Below are 19,506 nucleotides of genomic sequence, written 5' to 3'. Positions count from 1 at the left end.
CTTTAAAATGCAAGTCATTTCACTTTTATCTCCAAGGACTTCAAAAATAATCCATGAACAATTGTTTTTTAGAGGAAATGGCGAAACAACACAGAACTATAAAGTTGACGATTGTCACGAAACAAAAGCAGTGCATTCATGTAACACATGTGTATGACTGTGTGTGTGTGTTGGTAAATTGGTATATGTATTTGTGTCTTTTGTGGTAAAAGCATCCATAAAATATGCCAATGTATATTGTGTTCTCGGTTCCCAGCGGCACCGACAACGCATTCATCTCCATTTGCTGAAAGTGACGAGTCTACTCACCCACAATCACACACACACATACACATACATACAGAGGCAGAGTCAGAGAGAGAGAAAGCACACACACACATGAAACCCCTTTGCAATTTCAATTCATCCATAGTGCACATTTTTTAACACTCATACGCCCCTTTGGCCATGTTGCTCTGAGCATAGATAGAGACACTTTTCCATTCAGTTCATGTCTCTGCCGATGCCTCTGCCTCTCTCTGCACCACCCCCTACATTTGCCTTAGCACTCATCTTTAACCCTTTCCCCCTTCAATATTTTGTCATATTTTCTGTTTTTGTTGCTTGTTGTTGTTGTTGTCCTTTAAGGTTCATCAAAGCTTCAACATTGTTTGGTCCCACGCCCCCCAAACCTTCAAGCCCCTATCCCCTCAACTCTGACTGACAACGCCCATGAACAACAACACCTTCCCTGCCATTGCGCCCCTTCCTTGTCACGCTCGTTCGTCATACTTCCGTAGCTGTCTTGTGAAATTTTTCCTGTGGGAGTTTAAAATATGCACAAACTCGGTCTGCCATTTGCTGCTTCTGCTGACTTTTTCGCTTCAGTCCATGCCAGAGTCTGGGGCATGGCCTCTCCGCTGTCTCTCTATGTCTATGCTATGCTCCAATGCATGTGCAACTTGTCTGTTGTTTATGACGCCCGTCTCCTCCTTGCGAACCTCCCATTTCCCCCCTCCCTAGCCCACCATATTCCCATTCTTTTATGTGAGCTTCATCCTTGCAGTATGTAGTTGTATGTAGTAGTACTCGTTCTCGTTGTTGTCATCATCATCAACATCATCTTGCGTCTCGCTTTCGTGCTGAAATCACAAGCATATCATCCGTACACACACACACACACAACTAGTGAATCACTTCAATTGTTGTAGTTGTTGCTTATTGGGAGAAGAGAATTTTGAACTTAGCCTTCGATTGTCTCCATGAGTGTGTGTGTGTGTGTTTGGTTTTTCTAATACAAATTGCACGCATATTTCACTTTTTAATTATATCGAAGCCATATGTGTAGCCCGATTTTAATATTGATATTGAGAAATTGCTTCTAGGGGGGTCTAAAAACTACATTTCTACAATCAATGTAATTAACTTTTGTACTTTAATCAAGAATCTTCTCCCATCCAGAAGCGCATGCATTTTAATTACATTCCATCCCGTCACTATGCTGAAATTAATTTCTCTCTCTCTCTCTCTCTGTTCGCATCTCACGTTTCTCCTCCTTTCACTTTCTCTCTCTCTCTCTCTCTTTGGGTATGTTTCTGTCTGTGTGGTTTTTTCCAAAATATTTTAATATTCATATACAACAACGCTCACCTTTGAGGTGTGAAAAGTTGAAATTTAAAATAACGCTTCAGGATATTGAGTTCCCACACCAAAATGAGAGAACGAGCGAGAGAGAGAAAGCTCTGTACTACACAAAATTGTAATTTTAATTAAAATTGCGAAAAACTCGGATGTGGGTAACTCGATTTAGTCTTAACTCAAACTCTGTCTTCTTTACACTTGTCTGTCTATATCTCTCCATATTTTCTTCATTCTTTTGGCTTTATTCGTTTCAATCACTCTTCTTTGCATTATTTTGCCGTGTCGTTTTGCTCATTTTGTGCCTCAAATATTTTTCAATAAAAATGCATTTTTCTATGAAATTTATTGAAGCACAAGAATGGAAGTGAATGTCAGCGGGTGTGTCAACGCCCACATCTCTTCCAGATTGCCACTGTGAGTAATGGGCCAGACAAATGGCAACCCAGTCGGCATTCTGCAAAGTCACCGTCTCCTTCAGTTCAGCTCAGTTCAGTTCGTCAGCTGCGAGTCATTTTCATTTCACAGAAAGAGAGAGAAAGAAACAGGGTTACAATCCAGTTTGGGTTTGAGATGAACGGGTGGTTCATGCCACTCTGGCATGCAGATCATTGCAGGCAACAGAAATATTATTATGTCAGCATTATGTTCACAATGTCGTCTGCCATTAAAGTCAACAAAACCAACAACAATGGCCATGGGAATGTCATGAAAGAGTATGTATTGTATGTACGTGTGAGTTGATGCAAAGGATTGCAGTCCTCAACTTGCATAATAGAAAACATAAATTTTACGGTTGCACCATGCGTTTATATGGAGGTCAGCTTGTGGAATTGATATATCTCGGTGAATAAGTTGATCCCATTTACAAATCAAGTGGGTAGAGTTTAAAGGATGAATAAGATTTTAGATAACACACCGTTTATGCCTCTTTGTCAACCAAGTTTTATGTTATTAAATATCAAAGAAGTTAAATTCGGCTATGCCGAAGTTTATATACCCTTGCAGTCCTTGACAATAATAATTTCACATGTTCAAAATTTCTTTTCTGCAACTCAATTCATTAATATACAAACAAAACAATTTTACTCTTCATACTATGTACAATTTGTTCTTCTTCTTCCCTCATTCCCTAAGCAAAGCAACGCACGCATACACATACAGTTTATGTAGCGTTGCGTCTGTGTGTGTATGCATGTGCTCTGTTGATTTGATGATGACGTAGTAGGCAGCAAGCAGAGCTGCCGGCAGCGATTGAACCGATTTATATAGACTGTAACTTGTGTTCTATTTATCCGATCAGGGTCAAATTTTGGGATCTGAGATTTTATATCAAATTCTATTATATTGGTGAATTTCATGGGGATACTCCAATTTTTGCAAAAATTTTTGTTCCAGAGCTATATGATATAGTAGTCCGATCCCAAAGATTTTCATACTTTATCTCACCCGGGTAAAAAAAAGCTCCCAAAAAAAATTTCATCCCGATAGCTCTTAAGATGGCTGAGTAAAACGCGTACGCACCGACGGACAGACGGACAGACGGACATGGCTATATCGACTTAGCTTCTCATGCTGATCAAGAATATATATACTTTATGGGGTCGGAAACGTCTCCTTCTGTGCGTTACAAACATCTGACCAATTTTATAATACCCTCTGCAAGGGTATAAAAAATAAAATAAAGGCCAATGTATTCATCAATAATTATTTAAATGAGCTTCAAAAATGAAAAAAGAAAACGAATTAAACAAGCATAAATAAAAAATATCAAAGAAGTTAAATTCGGCTATGCCGAAGTTTATATACCCTTGCAGTCCTTGACAATAATAATTTCACATGTTCAAAATTTCTTTTCTGCAACTCAATTCATTAATATACAAACAAAACAATTTTACTCTTCATACTATGTACAATTTGTTCTTCTTCTTCCCTCATTCCCTAAGCAAAGCAACGCACGCATACACATACAGTTTATGTAGCGTTGCGTCTGTGTGTGTATGCATGTGCTCTGTTAACAGATGGTGACGTAGTAGGCAGCAAGCAGAGCTGCCGGCAGCGATTGAACCGATTTATATAGACTGTAACTTGTGTTCTATTTATCCGATCAGGGTCAAATTTTGGGATCTGAGATTTTATATCAAATTCTATTATATTGGTAAATTTCATGGGGATACTCCAATTTTTGCAAAAATTTTTGTTCCAGAGCTATATGATATAGTAGTCCGATCCCAAAGATTTTCATACTTTATCTCACCCGGGTAAAAAAAAAGCTCCCAAAAAAAATTTCATCCCGATAGCTCTTAAGATGGCTGAGTAAAACGCGTACGCACCGACGGACAGACGGACAGACGGACAGACGGACATGGCTATATCGACTTAGCTTCTCATGCTGATCAAGAATATATATACTTTATGGGGTCGGAAACGTCTCCTTCTGTGCGTTACAAACATCTGACCAATTTTATAATACCCTCTGCAAGGGTATAAAAAGGTCACAACAAGAAAATTGGCAAACAGATGTAATTATACAACTAATGTAATATACATAAAGGACCAAATATATGTATTACAAGACTCTTTTCAAATGCTTTGTAGCATGTATATGCCGTCCCCCCTCCCGAGAAGTCAAGCGCTGTCACTGATCATAGGACAACTCTTCTTTCTTCCTCCCATTTTTCCTTAGAAATTGAACCATGTTGTCGTTAAATTATTATCTAAATTTTGCCTTTCAATTGGTAATTCTGTTATAAATTACATTTATTTCTAGTAGAAAGATGATTGAAACTTCATTTAGTTAACTATTTATGCGCTATAGTTAGACTGTGACTTAATTTTTAAAGAGAACCTAAACTAATATCGGTAGAACTTTACTCGGTTCGTGCCATTATTGTGTTCACCTCTTATAATGTTATAAAGCAATGTGCACAAAGGTTCAGTTTAATGGCCATCAAAGAGCAAAAAGTATACAAAAATTTAATAATTTTGCACTGAACGTATAATTTCCGCCGCTTTGTTGTCTTCTGTGCTGGACTGGACAATTGTCAATAGCATTTGAGAGAATGAAATTAAATTCCGTGCACAAAAACAATAACCCGCTCAAAAGGCAACCAGGAAAATAGTAGCAGCAGCAGCAGCAACAACAACCACCAATAGAAACGATGCAAAAGCTGCAGCATCCGCAAAAAAAGGGCACAGCAAATAAATTGAATCGAATTTAATGTCCAAAGTGCAGCATATAATTGGCTCACTGCCGTGTGAGCCGCACCCCATCGGATACCTGGGACAATCAAAAAGTATAAAGGGTGCACCTATATAAACTATAATACACACACACCAAACACACACACGCACAAACAATGCCACTTGCCACCAGTCTGTAGCTGCCTCCGTTGCCGCACACCAAAACATTTTCCATCTCACAGTTATTGCCTTTGTGTGTTTGGCTTTAAAAGCGCAAAATTCAATTTCATTTTATTGTTCGTTAGTTAAACAGCGGCAAGCTCACGCGTGTATCCCTGTATAGATATAAGAGAAAGAGAGAGAGATGGAGGGAGAGGGGGAGGGGGCGACTGAGAGAGTGTGGAGAAGGTGTGGTAATTGTATTACGCCCACCTGTAACACTTGGTTACCTTTCACACGGCCACATTCAGCTTTAGCGTTGCCATCGTTGGAATATAAGCGAGATCACGGGTCGTATGAGCAATATTTGTTCAACTGTGGCAGGTCGTGCTATCAGACCATAAGGAGGCGGCAAGAGTAGTTTTTTTGCACCACCCAGAGGATTTCCGCTGACTCCCAAAATGATGCAGCATTGCCCCTTCCCCTCCCCCCTTCGGTCTGCACTGATGTAAATGCAACTAATTTTGTTTTTGGTCGTGGGCAAAACAAATTTCATCAGAGGATTAAGCAGGAAACCGGTACACAATTTCAACGGTGACACAAAATGGAGGCCATACACAAACAGATCAATCAACTTGACTCCCACAATAACCACATGAACTCGCTTTAATATGGTTGAGTTCTGCTTCGGTGCAAACTACTTTCAATGACCAACCAAAGTGCAAGAAATACGAGTTAACTAATCACTTGCAGCAACACAACGTCAGTTAGTTGATTGATTGAATTTGATTTCTCAAATCTAGATTTCAATGGGGAACAGTTTTCCTTTACACCTTCTTAGACACTCAATTGAAAGCAACTTATGCAGCATATGCATACTTATTGCCAGATTATCAATATAATAAAAAGTAGCACATCCATTTGCCATACATCTTTTTCTGTGTGGGGGGTGGCAAAATTTCTTATTCATATGCTGCTTACCTTCAAGCATTTTGCACATAAATTTTCCAGCATTTTTGTCACAATTTCTTATCTCATAAGCATAAAATTAACAACCAACAAAAATGGCGCCAAAATCAACGGCAACTCCTGTGGCACGTAAATTCTTAGCGAACGAACGAACGAAACGAAATGAAAAGAAGCGAAGGGAGCAGAAATTCTTTTAAAATCGACGCCTTCGGCGATGCTATAAAAATTTGTGCACGATAAAACGGAATTATGAAGACGACAAAACATCGAAGACGATGACGTGGATACAGCATCAGCAGCAGCAGCCACAATAACAACAACAACAACGATAACGACACGTGTTCTTATTAATTTTAATGCATATTAAAAATCGCAGCCTGAGGGCGCCTACAAAATCGTGCCAGTATATTTTCATGCCCGACCATTGTAAATTTTCTTTGCCAACAACGTATCAATACCAAGAAAAACGGAGAACAACGAAGAAGAAAGTAAACCCGAAGGGGGCCAAGAAATTATGGTTTTTGCTCATAAAATATCAGAAACCACAAGCCAATACACGGACACACACACACACACTCGGGCTTACACCCACCCATATACATGACGTTGACTTATGTTTATTAGATTTTATAGCGCCTCTCATCTCTCTGAGCTTAGCTGCTTTGTGGGCTTGTGGTTCGGTCTGATCCAAATTTTTCGGCTTGTACATTAAAATATCTTAATAGAAAAGAGATAAGTCATAAAATATTAAGCAAGTGGGCTCAGATACTTTGCTGGCACTACAAAAATACATTCAGTCCGCGCCGTATGCCCCCGATAATCAGTCAGTCAGTGGAGGCATCCCAAGTGCCACAGGCCATGTCTGCACTTGGCAGAGGTTTTTGTTGGTAAAGGATATCGTCTGGTCCTGCCTCACCAACACAGATGTGGTTATCGCCTTTACATGTACTCCATGCTTAGTCGATACTCTTTAGTTAAACGTAAATCCATGAAAACCATATAAAATGGAAGCTGGATCAGCGACACAAATTGATATGGAAATTAGATTATTTTTCGATTTCTTATATTACATGCTGTCAATTTTACTTTCTGAGCTCTTATTTTCAAGGGCATATCAGTTACAAGGGTATCAGCTAGCCAGGACATTGTAAAATGGTAAATCTCTTTTGTGTTTTTTTTTCTTTGTAGCTATTTGCCATGTTTTCGTTTTGCAGATAAATAATGCACAAAAGTTGTTCATTTAACTTGGCTTGTTTGTTTCATTTCGTTTGGTTTTGTTTGGGCCTGACTTGGTTTTGTTTAATTTCTTCTGTTTGTTTTGCTCGTTGTCGGCCTTGCCTTGCCTGCCATGTGCCAGATATAAATCTTGAGGGCCCCCCGAAAAAAAAAAAACCTGTTCTGCCTGCTGCCTCCAGTTTCGTTTTACAGCCAACAAAGAAGAAAATAAGTTAAGAAAACTCATTCACATAATTTTTCAGTTTATTGTAAGCCGCAAGCTGCTGTTGTTGTTGTTGCTGCTTTTGCTGCTACTGGCATGATATACACCTGGCAGACAGCAAGGCATAAACCTGCTCTAATTACCAAAAGCAAGAGTCCTGCCTGGACCAGCTTCACACTCATTGCTAAGAGAGTCAGGAGCCAGGAGGCAACCGACAACAAAATCCCATAAAATCTAAATAAAAATCATTCATTTCCTGCACGTTGGCATCATGGCCTAACCCAAGGCGCATTCACAGTTCGGGGCTCTGTTTCTGGTTCTGCGTAAAAATTTTTATAGCCCACACTTGGGCGCTCGGCCAAGTTACTGCCACTTAATGAATTAACATTATTTTGATGGGTTTTATGATTTTTTCATACATTTCACCATCCCGCATACACAAATAGGGCACAGCCGGTGTGGTTACCGACTCAGACTTTTGCCATTACCTCTGATTCTCTCCTCGTGACACCTTGCCGCCACTTCTATGACCATCTTCTCCTTATTTTTTTACCAACTTTTTAATATGAAAGGAGAGAGACAAAGAGGTAAAAATTTTCAAGCGTAAGCATAACTCAAATCATTTCATTAACATTTTGGGGCCACCAATTTTTCGACCGCAGCCCTTTTTATGATGTTTTTCTTTTTTTCAGCTTTTACTTCTATATATGTATATATATTTTTTGGTTTTAGTCGTGGTGGGAAAGCATGGAAATTGCTTTTTAAGTACCTAACTTCAAATGCAAGCGAAAAACTTTTCATGCTGCAGCTTGATAAAAACAAGAAGGATCAAAAAAGCAAAAAAAAAAAAAGTGCGAGCGCTGAAGTGAAAGTTTTTATTAAATGCATAAAACGAGTCAAAGTCGTTGCCTGCCAAAGGCTGTATTGCTTCTATGTGCGTGGGCGTGTTCCTTCCCACGTGTGTGTCGGTGTGTGTGTTTGTGTGTGTGGTGTGTGTGTGAGTGTGAGTGGAGCGCCATAAATCTAAGTGCTTTAACGCCTCTGGGTCGACTTTGCAACGCCTACTTTTGTGGGCAGAGTAACTGCCAGTTAGTGTAGCCTCAATGCCACTCTATCAGTGTGTGTGTGTGTGTGTATATATGCGTGTGTGGTTGAGTTTTCCGCCACTTCTATAATGAGTTTTCAAGTGGTTTTATGCAGAGGCAGGTAATTTCGACATAATGCCTAATGATGTATCTTTCTAAGGCGGAGCTGTTATACAAAATGGCCAAAAATATGCCATAGCCAAAACGATAGCAAAGAGTTTTGTGCCATAATATTCATAAAGCATGCCAATGGCTTCGATAAAACCGATAACGAAGCTCTTCCGTAATATTTAGTAGGGCAACATCTAAACTCCATAAAATGTTTGCCAAGAATACTTTTAACTCGCAAATCAATAAACTTTAAAAGGGGATGGAGAAACGAAACAGGTTAGTTATGTTCTAAAAGAGGCACTAAAACCCTTGAACGAATCATTAACGATTCACACTTATTTATATTTTTATGTAAAGTAATAGATAAAAAATAGAGTTGAATGGATAAATTCTTATCCTTAAATTACTTATAAGATCGAATCATTGCTTATTCAATGAATATCCTGTATATCTTTCGATAAAGACTTTTTGAAACGGCATCTAATAACATTGGAATATTAGATTATGTGTTCATGTTATATATTTATATAAGGATTAAATCCTTAAAAGTGTGCTAAATTGCTTGACAACATGCGAAAAGGAAGTTACAGTACGCTTCTTTTGCTTTGTCTGTGTTGTAGAATAGATCTTTTGTTAGTTGGTTGAAGTGATCCTTGCGTGTATTCTTTAGAGACTTTAGAAACCGTGGCTATGCCAAAATCTTTGTGAAAGACAGAGTTTCAATATCAAACATTTTCATTTTGATCAGTCATCCTCTTGTTCATCGAGTCGTATATGTTTAACACATATAGAGTATTTCCAATGAGTTTGGTAGTCATAAAATTAATTATGTGGAGCTATTGTTGGGATTTACCCATTCAAAATTGATGAAATTTGCCACTGCTAGACGATTCAAACTAATTACATTCGATATTGACTGTGAGATAAACGTTATCCTTATCGTTTTGCCACTGATAACCTGCCAATTAAACGGACCTACGTCAATGCCACAAATTTCCCACAGTTCAAATGCGCGCCATATGATGTGTGTGGGAAATTTCCCTCAAGTACTCGTTCTTGAAATTTTCGGGCGAGTTTAACAAACAACAAACACCCAACGATACACACGCACACCCTGTTGTTGTTATGCACATACACACTCTCTCTCTCTTTCTCTAAGAGACAGAGAGAGAGAGAGAGAGACGCGGACCAGAGCAGCTGCCGCAAATTTGGCGGCGAATTGGGAGTTAAGCAAGCGGCTCTGTAAGCGGCTCGGTGAATGTATCTGACAGTTTGTTTGTCTGTCTCCCCCGTCCATGGTTTGCTCTCTCGCTCTCTATGTCTGTCTCTCGGTCGTTGCTTCTGTCTCATTCTCATCATCAGCAGCAGCATAGTCGCCGTCGCCGTCGTTGTCGTCGTCTCGTCGCAGTAGTTTTTCTGATTGTGGCAATGCAAAAAAAGAAGAGGGCAAATAATTAATAAAAAATATTTCCATAAAACCTAAGCAAGTGTATTTCATCAAAAATAAACCATGAAATGGCCAAAAAAGTGTCAGTAACTCCGTTTGCCAGTTAAAAGTGCTAAAAACGTGCAAAATCTGTGGCACAAAGAAATGTGCGTGCGCCCCCAATCTATGGACGAGGAAGAAAAAAAATTTGTATATGAAGCAAAGTGTTCTTTGCGCAGCAGCCGCCTTTTTTTTCCATATCGTACATTTCGGTTTATAGAGGAAATAATATCGGAAACTAAAGACAATCTGGCATGCCATAGACATTTTCAGATATAGAATGCAATAATTCTTGTGTGGTGATAAACATTTTCCAGATAAATCATGAAAATAGTCATCATTTCTATATAGATACAACAACAAATCGTAGACAAAAGATTGTGCTGAGAATTTGTGTCGGACAAAAACGAAAAAGAAAACCTCAGAAATAATAATATTAATAGTTTTTAAGACCAAAAAAAACAAATTCAAACAAAACCAAATGGCTCAATAGGGCTCTTATTGTTATTTTGTTGTCGCTGTTGTTGTTGTTATTATTCTTGCCATCTTTGTTCGCCGTATAAAGTTGTTGTTGTTGTTGTTGTTGTTATTCGCATTTTGTGTACCTTTCAAGAAATCAATAAAAAGAAAAAAGAAGAAGACAACAAAAAAAACACACACAGAGAACTAAAGGCCAGGCCAGACCAGGCCAGGCCAAGTAAATTCGCTCAAAACGAGTCACACAGAGCGGGAGTTATGAGTGAGAGAGCTCGAGACCAGAGAGCGAATAAATCTTCCTCCCTGTCCTTCTCTCTCTCTCTCTCTCTAGGTCTGTCTCTCGCTCTTTTAGTGGAGTTTTGTTGACATTTTGTGACCAAGCCAAGCTTCAAACTAAAAAGATACAAAACATTTACAACGATGACCCCCCAAAAACAAAAAACAAAACAAAACGTTAACGTAAATTATGTCAATAATTTAGCATATTTAGCAAACCGAATGGTCTAGGCGACAGACAGAGAGACAGAGAGAGATGGAGAATGAAGAAAGAGCTCTGCATAATTTGCTGACAGTTAAATGACACAATTCCGGCGTAGATTTGCCTCAATTTGGTTGCTACATCCAATTCTGTTTTTGGGGCTGTGTCTCTTTTCTGCAGCGAATTGAGGAGGCGTTAACCACCCACTCCCCCAACCGGGGCGTACGCATTGTGAGTGTATTCTTCCTGGTGTACCACGTGCACTTTTGCCGCAAGATTCTATTGATTTTTCGCATATATCCACCCTTCCCCCCATTTAGCGGCATTCATTTTCGCCCATTTCGCCGGTGCATGCGCATGTAGAACCAAATAGTGCACTGACCTTAGTCATGACTCGGCCATAATTTTCACTTGGCCCTTTTTCTTTTTTCATTATTTTTGGCCACAAATTAACGGGCTATTGGTAAGAGTGTTTGCTTAGATCAACAAAGCAGCAAACACACACACACACACACATACAATGTGGGCCATTCATTAAACGCTGTTGAAATTGTTTCTTTTTTTTTTTTTGGGTAAACAAACAAAATAAATCCCATGCTGGCTAACAGCTCTCTTACCGCGGATGCGCTTTGCTTATCATACACAAACATAGCAGACATTTTGATATATTTATATACACGGATTGTGTTTACATCTATAGACAAGATGTGGGTTATTAAACTAGATGTCTGTTAATGGCAGCACTTTGTTTAGCTTGAGAAAGTGTGCTGCGAGTGCTTGAGAAGTTCTCACGTTGGTGACTGGGCCGAAATCTTTGATTTCCGCATAAATCTGGCCTATTAATAAAGAAATTCAATACCAGTGGTTATTTGATTAATTCTACTGATTTTGAACCGTTAACTAAAGGTAATTTGATGGTAATGTTCTCTGGTTCTAATAATTAACTTATAAAGGAGTTATTTAAACCATCAAACAGTTATTAAATTAACTTTACTCAATATGAAACAAACTTAGCCTACCCCAAATTGTTGACTTTATAACAAATCCGCTTAAATTAATATTGCTTAAGTCGAAAGAGAAAATGAGAGAAATGACATTCGGCCCACTATCTAAGTACATTCATTCGCTATATTTATCAATGGCAAACAGTCACATAGAAAAATCGTTTATTATCATTATTCATATGGCCGACTACATATATACATACATAAAATGAAGCTTCTTATCCAATGCAATGGATAGGAACAGGCCAACAACTGGGTGGGCCCCCATGTTGTCATAAGTTTGCCTGGATTATCTATAACCACCTATATTACTCTTAGATATACATAGATACATACAAACAGGGCATGTACTCAAATATATGTATATAAATGTGACAAGTACATTGTATCTTGTACATGTGGCTATTTATAGGTCCCCCATTGCTTTTTGTCTGCTTATGGCAGTCAATTTGCCTTTTGCCAATTGATTTTGCTTTTCAATTATGGCTCACTGCTTAAGCCAACGCATGTCAGAGTCAGGTCAAACGATGAGTTGAAGCTAATCAAAGTGTCCGTTTCGAAAGTCTGGTAAAGCGTTTTCAAATGTATGTGTTTCCCTGTCATACCGCAAATGGATAACAATTGTCGCTTGATTGACCAATTTTCAGGCCGTCAACTCGTTTTCCAATGTGTGTGTGTGTTTTTTTTTTTTTTGTTTTGTTGTTACGACGTTTTATAGCTGCCTTTTCCGCTCTGTCTCCCTTTTTGTGAGTATTTGTATGTGTGTGTGTGTGGAGATTCCAATAATAATAATAATAATAATAATTGGTAATAAAAAAATATTTATCTCATCTTTATTTTATGATCATCCAACGCCTGCGCATCTGATTGCCAAGCCTTTCTCATTCGGCTAAGATTATTCTCCCCTTTTTTGAGCCGAGTTTGTTGGTTTGCTTTTGCACGCGGCCATTTGATGAGCTGCTAATTAGCTGCGGTTGTTTTTACAAACACACACACACAGACACACTCATTGTCAGTGCAGTTGCATGACGACAATGTAAATATATACATATATTTACATATTTTCATGTGTGTGTCTGTCGAGGGGTCCGATTCAGAATGAATCAGCACGAGCGTCATTGTAATTTGCACTCTACCGGTCCTCCACTTGATCCCCATCCCCCTTCTTTCTACGTCCAGCTCTTTCTCTTGAGTTTATTGGGTTTTTTTCGTTTTTGTACATAAAAGATCAGCAGAGCTTTAAACCATACAGACTCGTGCTCTTACATGGACGTAGTTGGCCTCTTTTCCTAATGGGGATTCTGTGTCTATCTTTAGATTTAACATTCAATAACATTAAGTATACGCCATGTATGCTTAACAGTAATAAAATTGATCTAAAGTGTTTTTTATGTTATTTCCAAATGTTTCTTAACATTAACTATATTTCTTATTACTTCTTGAAAGAAAACATTCTTGTCCCAATAAATCTTTTTGGGTATTTGTTTTTGTACTATAAATAATATGTTAACAACTCGTATAGATTCCTCTTGACTTCCTGTTTCGCTTTCGATTTGTCACTGTAATATTGCTAAACAACTTTTACACTTAACGAAAAGTCCCACAACAAAAGCATACAAAGTTTGTGTGCTCTCTTCTGTAGTCTTTGGATATTGTTTGATATATTTTTAGTTTTTTCTCCGAGTGTAACACTCAGCGATCCAGGCCAGCTGTTGCACACATGTCATCGAGTACTTTGCCAATTTGTTCGCGAACCTCTTCATATACTACATATATGGGCACATTGAGTAATTTATTTATAAGCGTGTATACATATATATAAATATGTATATATGCTTTTATATATTACTATATGTACTAGCTTCTGCTATGATTCTGCTGCTGAAAAGTGTATTTTTATGCTCATTGCAATGCCGCCCCTATGCTCGATTGTGAACTCGTTTGAACTCTCTTTCTCTCATTCTCGTTTTTTGTTGAGTGTGTAAGAGAGACTAAGTTGAGAAGAGCGATCGAAAAATTTGAGGAAACACAAAAAAAAAAGTGTGAAGAAAATGCCATAAAACAAAAGCGCCAGGGAGAACACAAAGTCAAGGGAAACAACAATGGGGGCAAAATGTATTGGCAGAAATGCAATAAATTATCATAAAAATGAAAGCGTAAAACAATAACAAGAGACAGCAGGCAAATAAATGATGGAATTTAACCGCAACAACAATAACAACAACAACATCATCCACAAAAGCAAGATCAACGCAAAAACAACAACTATCAAAGCACAAATGAGTCATTATTAGGAAAACTCTTCATTGGTTTTCCTTTTTCAATTCGTTTTAATTTTATTTTTTTTTTTGTATTCAGTGCCAAAATGGAAATCATTTAAGCAATTAATTTAAAAAGTCGACCAACATACATATAAACTAAAAAGCACAAAATGTTGTAGACAACGAAATAAATTAAACAACACCAACAAAACAAAAACTCACGTCCTACTTTGTGGGACAAAAAAACAAAAGCCGAACGCACAAAAAGAGAACAACAAAAAATAAATAAATAGAAAACAAAGGAATTAATAAAATAAATTCATAAGAACAAACAAACGCACAAGCCAAGTGAATCCAAACGACGAGTGAGAATCAGTTAATTCCAATTGCAAACTCCAACACAACGAATTCCAGCCATGCCACGCCCACAGCATGCCCACAACTTTGGGCGAGCTTTGCTCAAGTTGCTGCTCTTTATAAGCATTGGGCAACATTGTGCCACAGCTTTGCCCACAACCTCATCTTCGCTGCTCTTGCCGGCTCCATTTAGCAGTGGGTCCCCAAAGTTGTCCTCAGTTCTGCCCACAACTGGTAGCAGCAGCAGCTCTGAGCCAACACCCATCATGGCCATCACCGTGATTCCTGATTTAGCTGATCTAGTCAATGCTGAGGCCGCAGCCGATAATGGCTCTGGCTGGGAAACTCTTGAGACTGAATTTAACTTAGCCGCCACCCAAAGTCCAAGTGCAACAACCAAACAAGAGACCCAAGACCCATCATCACACCCACAAACCACTGCACCCACTTCCATTGAGCAACAGGATCAACCGCCAAATGTGCCTGCCACCACATTGGCCTTTGCCAATGCCGTTGCTGGTGATACACTCGGAACTGGATCGTCTGGTAATAGTTTCAGCGATGCCACGCCCCCATATGCTGCCGTCGATGATAATTATGGTAAATAGTAAACTGTATATTTTATACGAAAATCGTTTGAGTCATCAATTCGATCAATTGACCTTAGCTTCCATTCCATTTGCACTCATTTGTGATTAATGCATAGTAATCCAAGTGACATTAATGTGAGTACATGAGCGACTGACTCAGAGATGGATTTCATTGCCAATTCGGAAGGGTATATTGAATCAATGAAATATTGAGAAAATCAGTTAACGAGTCACAAATACGTAGAAGACGACTTTTGCTTTTTTAGTTTTTCAAGGTTTAAAAGTAAAACTATGCAAATCCTCTAATTCATTTAATGTCTAAGCAATTCTTTGAGTTTACATCTATTTGGATTTAGATCTCTATATTCCATTTAAATCTCGGATAAATATTTTATCGATCAATTGTTTGTAAATATAGAAAATTTTTGATGACTTTATGTCATTTTTTTTTTACCAGGTTTAAGAAAATCATGGAAAAAAATCCTTTTCAATATAATTAAATTCGTTAAATTACTCTAAACTTTTTGTGAGTATAATTTGTTTGTATTCGATTTGTGTTTAATTGTGGCAACTCTTTGAATTCATTACTTTAATAATTAATAGAATATAAAAGTCTCAAAAGATTAATATGTTATGGGGGCAGGGAGTAAAACAAACTAATTTAAAATTACAAATGGGGTTCAATGGGCTTTCCAAATTTAGTACATAGCTTACCTCAAACCCAAGAAGTTGCCATTCAAGTTTATTGACACCACAAAACTTTGGCCAAACACAATATCAGGCAGAAACTTTGACCACAAATAGAACGAGAGGGAGAGAGAGACTCACCCATGTTGCCGGAGTCCTATCCGCACGCCCTCGGTTGGCAATTCTCCCAGGTTCGGGTGTGATGTGAGTGTGGGAATATACATTGGTAGAGTTGCTCAGTTACTATCTATATAGTTATAAAGAGGCAACAAACAAAGCCCACAAATCGAGAACAACAAGGACAATTGCTTGCATACTTCAAGGCAATTAACAGAGTTTTCATTTCCGGCTTAACACGCAGCCACGTCGGAGACGTCAACAAGGAACCAACGAACCAACCAGTCCATTCAGTCAATCCAATGCCTAGGCAAACTATCGTGTAATATGGCAAAGTTCTCACGCAAAACTTTCTGCTTGCTGAATGAATTATTTAACATTGTTTTTGCTAGGCAAATTTGTAGGTTTTGTTTCTTGTTTTTTTCTTTTTTAATTTTTTTTTTTTTGCTTTTTTTTTGGTTTTGTTTCATGAAATATTCCTGAACATTGACAGGCATTCAGGCAGTCAGGCAGCTCGTTAAAAGTTGAGGAGACGAGGAGTCGCGGGCAAGGCGCCGCTTGAAAAGGGCGCTGAACACGCGATGGATCAGCAAGTAAAACAATTAACAACTTAACTTTTATGGCCCACAATTATTTGGTATTTATTGTTAAGCTCTGCCAACTATTTTTATGGCGAAATCATTAAATTTGTGCTGCTGACAAGAGCTTAGAGAGCGAGAGAGTGTAGATCACGTGGGCTGCAAGTGCAATTTGCATGTTTTTTTTTTGGTTTGGGGCGTGTAACAAGAGAAGGCTAGATACTGTAGACAGCTGGCAAATTGCAGGGCCATAACTTGACCTAACCAATTCGGGGCACACACGCAAACAGTGAATTAAATTGCATTTTTCTCGAAGGTGTTGCCATAAATTAATCTAAATAGAAATATGGGCCAAGGACTGAAAGTAATCAAGGTGAAATCAAAGAGTAGAATAAATTGAATTGAATTAGAGGGTATCTCAATTGTTTGGCACATCTCAAAAGACTTTAAATTTTAAAATATTATATGAAACAAGTAATAACTATTATTTACTTGACGACGCAATTTTGACAAATTGAATTCTCTCTCTGTGTCGATCGATCAAGACTGTAATTAGTTTTCCAGTCAAATAAATTTCAAGAGCTGCTTACATCTAAAATTGTTATTTTTTGTAATTTAAACTGCGACATTTCTTAATATTTGCAAGAGACTGAGAGGGCATAATTTGAATTGGTTAATTTGCATAATTAATCCAATGGAATGAACTTATGCGCCTCAATTAACATTCAATCGATGCGAATCGATGTGATAAAATATACTTCATTAAAATGCTAAACAGTTAAAGTATTGGACAAATATGATAAATGTGTTTAATCATTCTACAGTCATTATCATAGAACGATATACTCACTCCTTTTGGCTTGCTGCTAATTGTAAAAAATCAATTTTTCATGGAAATCTCCACTACCAAATTCCACCAAGTCATTAAGCTAATTAATAGTTTTCTGTCTCCCCAACACCAACTGTGATACAACAAGCAAGTCAGCTGATGTTGGAGTTCATTTTCCTCCACTTTGTTGTTTGGTGTTAATTTATATTAAGAAGCAAGGAGAGCCTTCAGCAATTCTGTCACAATTTTCGTAACACTTTCACATGAAAAGTGCAGTTCATCAAGTGTTTCAGTCAGCGCCCAACCCAACCCTCCTTTTCGGATACATACAAGGGCACTTTTAGAGTGGCAAACACTTGAGAATGCCGACGAGTGGCATGAAATTGAAATTAGTTCTCTTGCAACTGATAATGGATGTGGAAGTGACAGTCAAACAGCAGGAGAAGGGGCGGTGAGGGCGGGCCAATTTACAATTAAACGCAGAGGCGGCAAAAGTATCTGTCTGTCAACATGTGCAGCATGACAAACAACAGTTGACAAAAAACTTTGACAGGGCACAAAACTAAAATCAGCTACAATTAACTGCAGTTCCGTATGCCTGCCGAGAATTGAGAAGATTTCTCAGCTAAACAAAAAACTTGGCTATGTATTACTTTCTTGTGAGGATAATCAGACGACTTTTGCCTAATCCTCGGGGGGCAACTTAGTGCAGAAAAAAGTCCTGCATGTCCAAGGCAAGAAGTAAAAGTTTCTAATACAAATTGGCGTAACTTTTGGCTTGTCAACAGCAAACAGGCAAAAGTTTGCTGCGTTTTTTGACAAATGATTTGGCTTTGCTTCTTCTTTTCTAGCTAAGAAATATACAAAAACAAATACCAAAAATACAGAAAACAACTAAAAACCATCTAGGAAAACTTTGATTTTAAACTTTTTTTGAAAAAAAAAACCAACAACAACAACAACAGCTCAAAAATAGGAAACTTTTCGCCAAAGAGTGGTGAGAGTTAGTAAGAGATTTCACTAGGACCCAGGAGTTATGAACATGACTTGTCAAAAAATACATTAAAAGTGCAAAGTAGTGGAAGGAAGGAAGTGGGCGTGGCCCTCAGAAAGGCAGAAGCATAAGAAAACAATCATTTAGCAGACAGCAAATTTTCACAACTAAAAAGCATAAATCATTGAACTTTTCTTGGTTGGTTGCTTGGTTGACTATGGCAAAAACAGCCATCAATCATTTAGTTAGCTGGCTGCTGTCTTGATTTTAATTTGCAACACGCTTCACACATACACCCACTCGTGCACACACACACATAGAGTGTTAAGCCTTTCATTGCAAAAAGCATTGCATAACCAACAGGCGTTTCGTATACGTGCTCAAGACTCCTACTTCTGCGCCTGACAATGATAAGCTAGTCAAGCCAGCCCCAAAGAGCTGAATGACAACAACACTAACACACCCACACACACACACATCTATGCACATTCATAGACAAAGAGATGGAGTTGAAGTTGCGCTTTTCAATGCCTGTCATCTGCTTTTCACTTGACAACCATCCCACCAATATTCGCATGAAAATTTAAATTGTTCCTCACTTATCAGTTGCATTGTTCGTGGCTAATTTACAATCGTCTCGTTTCGTGCAGATATATATCAAAACACTCCACTCCACCTACCACCTTTAACCTTTTTTGTCCGACCTCCCATTTTGGGAGCATGTTGCCAAGGCAAACAGTTTACGCCTAACTGCGTTTTGGCTTGACAATTTCTCATCTGTTTCTTCTTTTTTTTTTGTGTGTGCCATGTCACATGGAGGTTTCCGGAAAAGTCGTGTTTCAAACAGCCCTCAAAAGAAAGTCAAAACCCGCCTACCAGAGATTCATTTCATAGAGCCTAAAAAATACTAGCGTTTGTGTGTGTGTCTGTGTGTATGTGTGTTGCCTTTTTACCCGTTGTGTGTACTTCAAGTCACTTATCATTGAGGCCCTTTTGTCTGCCTTGACTCCTTTGGTTACCATGCAAAACGAAAAAAAAAAAACATGATCGGAGGTGGGGCACACGCTTTAAATCATAAACACCTTG

General features: G+C 38.3%; 1 protein-coding gene across 4 annotated transcripts in view; it reads left to right on the top strand.

Moving 5' to 3' along the window:
* Ptp99A (Protein tyrosine phosphatase 99A) overlaps positions 1 to 19,506 on the top strand; it is a 114,524-nt gene that overhangs the window by 71,668 nt on the left and 23,350 nt on the right. Inside the window, exons 1-2 of one of the 4 annotated variants that reach the window (XM_068301298.1) lie at positions 10,069 to 10,091; positions 14,366 to 15,225. The exons of the other annotated variants lie outside the window; for them this stretch is intronic. Coding sequence (XP_068157399.1) covers positions 14,685 to 15,225 — 541 coding nt within the window. The 5' untranslated portion in view covers positions 10,069 to 10,091; positions 14,366 to 14,684. Of the gene's footprint in view, positions 1 to 10,068; positions 10,092 to 14,365; positions 15,226 to 19,506 lie in introns of those variants that run through there. 4 annotated transcript variants of the gene reach the window in all.

The sequence above is a fragment of the Drosophila tropicalis genome, unplaced genomic scaffold (genome assembly GCF_018151085.1).
Source record: "Drosophila tropicalis isolate 14030-0801.00 unplaced genomic scaffold, ASM1815108v1 contig_878, whole genome shotgun sequence".
Classification (NCBI taxonomy): Eukaryota; Metazoa; Arthropoda; class Insecta; order Diptera; family Drosophilidae; genus Drosophila; species Drosophila tropicalis.
The sequence above is the reverse complement of the archived record's forward strand: the minus strand, read 5'-3'. Positions and strand labels throughout refer to the sequence as shown.